Source organism: Acinonyx jubatus, chromosome C1, assembly GCF_027475565.1.
Source record: "Acinonyx jubatus isolate Ajub_Pintada_27869175 chromosome C1, VMU_Ajub_asm_v1.0, whole genome shotgun sequence".
In the NCBI taxonomy this organism is placed as follows: domain Eukaryota; kingdom Metazoa; phylum Chordata; class Mammalia; order Carnivora; family Felidae; genus Acinonyx; species Acinonyx jubatus.
The window spans coordinates 101,582,709-101,588,708 of NC_069381.1; the positions used below are offsets into that span (position 1 = coordinate 101,582,709).

At 42.5% G+C, this 6,000-nt stretch overlaps 1 protein-coding gene across 5 annotated transcripts in view; it reads left to right on the plus strand.

Moving 5' to 3' along the window:
- Window positions 1-5,386, plus strand: part of CHD1L (chromodomain helicase DNA binding protein 1 like) — a 178,974-nt gene extending 173,588 nt beyond the window's left edge. For all 5 annotated transcript variants that reach the window (XM_053214690.1, XM_027051461.2, XM_053214693.1 and 2 more), the window contains 4 exons: window positions 1,312-1,382; window positions 2,983-3,097; window positions 3,837-3,945; window positions 5,040-5,386. In XM_053214690.1, coding sequence (XP_053070665.1) covers window positions 1,312-1,382; window positions 2,983-3,097; window positions 3,837-3,945; window positions 5,040-5,115 — 371 coding nt within the window. In that variant the 3' untranslated portion in view covers window positions 5,116-5,386. The remainder of the gene's footprint in view (window positions 1-1,311; window positions 1,383-2,982; window positions 3,098-3,836; window positions 3,946-5,039) is intronic.
- The last annotated feature ends 614 nt before the right edge of the window (window positions 5,387-6,000 follow it).

Here is a 6,000-nt window from a genome sequence, read left to right on the forward strand (position 1 = left end):
GAAAGTAAGTGTTGGTGAGGATGTGGAGAAGTTAGAACACTTGTGCGCTGTTAGTGGGAATGTAAAATGATGCAGCCATTATGGAAAACAGTATGGTGTTTCTTGAAAAAATTAAGAATAAAATTACCATCGGGCACCTCGGTGGCTCAATCGGTTAAGCATCCAACTTCGGCTCAGGTCATGATCTCATGGGTCGTGAGTTCGAGCCCCGTGTCAGGCTCTTTGCTGACAGTTCAAAGCCTAGAGCTTGCTTCAGATTCTGTGTGTCTCTCTCTTTCTCTCTCTGCCCCTTCCTGCTCGCAGTCTCTGTCTCTCTCAAAAATAAATAAACATTAAAAAAAATTTTTTTTAAAGAAATAAAATTACCATAAAATCTAGCAACGCCTCTTATAAAGAACTCAGGCAGTAACTCAAACAGGTATCTGTATGCCCATGTTTATATCAGCATTATTCACTGTGACCTAGAGGTAGAAGTAACCCAAGTGTCTGATGGATGAATGGATAAACAGTGTGGTATATACATACAGTGGGGTATTATTAGCCTTGGAAACCAGGAAATTCTGACACATGCTTTACAGCATGGATGAATCCTGGGGACGTTATGCTAAATGAAGTAAGCCAGTCACAAAAGAAGGAGTATAGGAGTACCTGGCTGGCTCAAGTTGGTTGATTGTTTGACTTTGGCTCATGATCTCCTGGTTCGTGAGTTTGAGCCCCGCATCTGGCTCTGTGCTGACAGCTCAGAGCCTGGAGCCTTCTTTGGATTCTGTGTCTCCCTCTCTCTCTGCCTCTTCCTCACTCGTGCTCTCTCAGTCTCCCAAAAATAAACGTTAAAAAAACAAAAACCCAAAAGAATGAGTATTGGGTGGTTCTTCTTAGATGCTGTAACTATAGTAGTCAGATTGACAAAGTAAGAGTGATGGTTGTAGGGGAAAGGGAGAAATGAGGTTTCATGAGTATAGTGTCAGTTTTGCAAGGTGAAGAGAGCTGTGGAGATTGACGGCATAGCACTACTGAGCTGCTTGCTTAAAAATGGTTAAGATGGTAAATTTTACATGAGGTATATTTTACCATAATTAAACATTAAAAAAATAAAAGTTTTTGAGCAAAAAGGAAAAAATTCAGGAGTGCATCATGTGAGTACCTGGCTGAGGCAGTCACTGAGGCCAGGAGTGTTAGAAAAGGTGAGATTGCAGCCTGATTGGCTGTGGGAAAGGAAGGAACCAGGGGCATTCACAAGAGCCCCTCTTCAGAGGTCTCAGTCTAGAGTGAACCTCATATTCTGTCTGTTGCTCTTTTATTTTACCTCAGACTTGAATTTGGGAGGTGTCCTTTTATTTCCTATTGATGATAAAGAGTCAAGAAACAAAGGGCAAGATTTGGTAAGTAAAAAAACCACTTCTTTTATGAGAACTAAATTTTGGCTCACATCACCTCCTCTTTAAACCTCTCCTGTCCGCTGGCCTGTCAGTGTATTAGTTTGTAAGAGCTGCCATGACAAAATCCCACCAATAGGTGGCTTAGAAAACATAAATTAATTTCTTTACAATTCTGGAGGCTACCAGCAGGGCTGATTTCCTCTGAGGCCTTCTCCTTGGCTTAGGGACGGCTGCCTCTCTCTGTGTCCTCACATGGTCTTTCTTCTCTGCACGTGCATCCCTGGTGTCTCAGCATGTGTCCAGATTTCCTGTGAGCACAGCAGTGAGGCTGGATTAGGTACCACCCTAAAGGCCTCACTTTAACTTACTTGCTTCTTTAGAGGCCCTGTCTCCATGTACAATCACATTCTAAAGTACTGAGGGTTGGGGCTTCAACAAAGGAATTCGAGAGGGCACAGTTCAGCCCATAACAAGCAGGTTGGGCCTCTGACTCCACCGCACCCACTTCGTCCCCCCTTGCTTCTGTCCATCACAGCTCGTGGAACACTGTTCTCTAACTTACTTGTTTCCTGCACTGACCTCAGGTGGGCTCCTTCCAAGGGTGTCAACCCATTTTCTTTTTATCCTCAATACACGCAGTACCAGCTCATAGGAAGTGCTCAGGAAACTCTTACTGAATAAGAAAACCTGACTGAGAACTCTGAGCATTTCATCGTTTATTGTGTGAAAAGTTGTGTAAAACACCATGTTTAGTAGCCAGCTATGAGCAGAGGAGAAGAGCTGAGGCAGATTTCCTCTGCCTGCATTAAAATTCTCCTTTTGCATCTTAAGTGTCTCTCCTACTTGCCAGTCCTTTAGAATTCCTGTAAGAGATTTCATTTCCTGCACTTAACCTAGCTTTCTCAAGGGCCTGAATTCATATTCAAATTTAGAGCCAAATCTTACTGACTTAGAAAAGAAATTTAGAAACTGAGCTGAAAGAGAGGTGTATTTGCTTGAGGTTGGTTGCCCCTGTGGCTGACAACAGTCATTCGTTCAGTCATTTCTAAAATGCTAAAGAATGTGAACAACACTGTGGTTGTGCATAAATGCTCAGAATCCAGTGACTCAAGAAAACTGTTTACAACTGGTTATGATGTGACTGTAGTGATGTCAGTCCCAGATGCTCTCTTGGCCCTGTCTCCAGTCCTGTCCCGTCCCGTCCTCCCCCCCCCGCCCCCCCGCCTTAGGTTAGGACACGGTGGGAGTTACTTGAACAGAGATGGAAGACACAGGAGCTGTAAAGTCCTTTCTGCTCCTGAGACTCTGAAAAATTCTCTTTGCCGCTGAGAAAACTTAGGAAAGACAGCATGTTTTGGACCCTGGTTTTAACATACCTTTTAAAAGAAGAGGTGCTTGTGTATTAAGTTACCACAAAATAAAACAATTATGATGGAAGATTAAGTCATGAATTTGGTAGGACAGGGTTGTTCAGCAGAGCATCCAGAACAGATGGAGACAAAGCCTGTCAGGGGAATGCTTGTGCCCCCTCCACGGCAGGGCACTTAGTTGACAGCGCAGCCGTCTCGTGTCATGTCAACCATGTGATGGCTGTTCCTCCTAGTTGGCCTTGATTGTGGCTCAGCACCGTGATCGCTCCAATGTCCTGTCTGGCATTAAGATGGCAGCCCTGGAAGAGGGCCTGAAGAAGATCTATTTAGCAGCAAAGAAAAAGAAAGGTAAGCTTTTCATCTGTGTTCAGGAGTAGGTGAATTTCTGTTTCCAGGCATGTGATAGGATTTTTTAAAAGGAGGTGAGAAATGTCAAGACCTCATTCACTATACATGGTAAAGGTGAAGCCCCCCATAGGAGACCATGCAAGTAACCACCACATCATCTTGTATTTGAATAGCCTCCCTTCCTTTCCCAGGTCACATTTGTATCCGTTAGCTCTGTGGACCATCTCCCTCCACTGGGTATTTGTATCATGATTTTGCTGATGAGGAAGCTGAGGACCAAAGATGTAGTGATCTGGTCAGATAGGATGTTGTTTATCCTAGCTTTTGGAGAGCTACACACAGTCCACATTAGCAGACCATTCTCTGCCAAAAGTCTGAGTCAAGTTTTGTTTCCAAACCCAGTCTGTCTCAGAGTTTGTTGAAATGATTGACTCTTAAAGAATCTGTTTATCTCCAACATTGATCATGATTCTATTTCCATCGTACCTACTTATTTCCAGGGCCTGTACGTCTTTGTGTTCAATAGAATTATTTAAGTTTTCCCATTACAGTCCCTCCCCAGAATATCTTTGACATTGTACTTGTAGGCTTTGTGTGGGATACCACATGATTACACATGTTTTGTCCATTGGAAACCACCAAGTGACTCTGCGAGTAGTTTTCTCTTAATGTGTATTTTATACTGATTCAAATTTTGATGAATGAAGACATCATAATCTATGTTCTTTCTTTTAAACAGCAAGTGTTCATCTTCCACGCATTGGACATGCCACAAAAGATTTTAACTGGTATGGTACCGAGCGACTTATTCGGAAACACTTGGCTGCAAAAGGCATCCCAACTTACATGTATCCTTTTGACATCTTAGTAGTGTGTTCCCTCAGCTGAGAGGAAAAAGTCTCGCATTTTCTGTTATCGCTATTTAATCTAAGGCCAAGCCTTCTGCTGCTACGTTATTACTCTGTGCCTCACCAATGAGACAAGAATAAAGTACTTTGTAACTTGGGTATGGACGCTTGTATTCAAGCGTTTCTGGGTGCTGGCCACTAGATTAAAGGTTTATGAAGCGGGGAATTTATTGAATAATTGCCATTTGATAACAGTGAATCTTTTCACATCAGTTCTCTAGTTCATCAATTCTTTAGGCCTGTAGACCAAGGCCTAATTTTAAGAAGTTAACTCTGATCACTAAAACGAACAATTAACTAAGCAAACAAATGAGTGAACTATTTTAGTTTTGAACCTATTCATTGTATTCTTAGGGCACAGTGTGGAATTCTTTCTGACCATTAGACTAGTATTTTCTTCTCATGATCTCCCTGCTGTATCAGTTCGCATTGTTTGAGTCCAAAAATCACTAGAAGCTGGATTGACCCCCAAGTGCTATCATCATACAGAAACTCCATCTTTTTACTTACTTACTGGAATTAATTCACTTCAGTGTTATTTTTCAAGACACTTATTAAATCACTATAAAAACTTAGCAGAAAAGATCAGTTTTATATGCTTGTGTAACTCAAGCAGTATCAAGAGTTTTAATAACCAGATCACAATAGCAGTAGTAAGTACTAACAGTTTTGCAGGAATTTATGATATGGTGAGAGGAAATTAAGGAATGCTACTTCTGGAGTGATTATTTCAATAATTATTAAACTAGAGGGGCACCTGGGTGGCTCAGTCAGTTGAGTGTCCAACTTCGGCTCAGGTCATGATCTTGTGGTCAGTGAGTTCGAGCCCCGCGTCGGGCTCTGTGCTGACAGCTCGGAGCCTGGAGCCTGCTTTTGGATTCTGTGTCTCCCTCTCTCTCTGACCCTCCCCCGTTTATGCTCTCTCTCTGTCTCAAAAATAAATAAGCTTAAAAAAAAATGATTAGAGAATTTGTAGTTTTAGTAAAATTGATTTTAAAGTGATAAAATACATCTTCCTTGACTATCCTTATCAGATATTACTTTCCTAGAAGCAAAGCTGCAGTTTTTCATTCACAGTTCTCTTCTTCCTCAGGACAGCCAGTGCCTTAACAGTTGGCCAGCGTCAGGTCCGGCTATTTAGCAAGCAGTTGAGATCTTTGCCCAGAGCTACTGATTTAGAGCATTTCAAAAAAGGAGTCCAGACCTGGTGGGTCTCTGAGATACTGTGTGTTCTGATACCTTGTTTTGTTCTCCAGGATGTTACTCTGATTTGGTACCTGTAATACAGGGAGACACAACTTAATCTGGAAAGTTACCTGGCAGTTTGCCAGGGCTCCGGTGTGCATAGCTGTTTGCATAATAATAAATTTTCTATCTCTAATTATTCATTGCTTTCATTGTTTCATTGCTTTCTTTCTCCTCAGTCTAGTTTTCTTCCCTCCGAGAGACTGATTTCTTTACAGAGGGCTAGGCTATGTGGATGAAGGAGAAATGACAAGCAATAGAACAGATTGGTCTGGGAGAAGGAAGTACCTTCAGCCAGTTCATGTTTTCGGAAGACAGGACTCAAGGGGCAGACATTTGAGAAGTGAGATTCCTGGTGCAGATGAGTGGAGTCCCCCTGCCCTTCTTTTCCACAGCTCAGTATCAAGATCGGGAGACAAAACATTGGCCTTAGAGGCCTGTCACTTGTGACTTGAGAGAAACCAGAGGATCACCGTTCCCTTTCCCACCAAATTGAGCTCAGCGAAATCAGGGAATTGTGGAAATGCACAAAGCTAGCACAGAATGAGTAGTGGTAATGGGGAGGGCAGGGCGCTGAGAACCACAAGAGTGTCTTGCGGGGAGACACTATATAAACTGTGGCTTTTTATGCTTTTGTATGTGAAATCTTGGTCTTGGCTGACTATCTTCAACAAGCCTGACTTCTGCTTTTAGGACCTCAATATCCTGAGGCCTGCAGAGACCTCTCCTGAAGCTTTAGCCCTAGGCCAC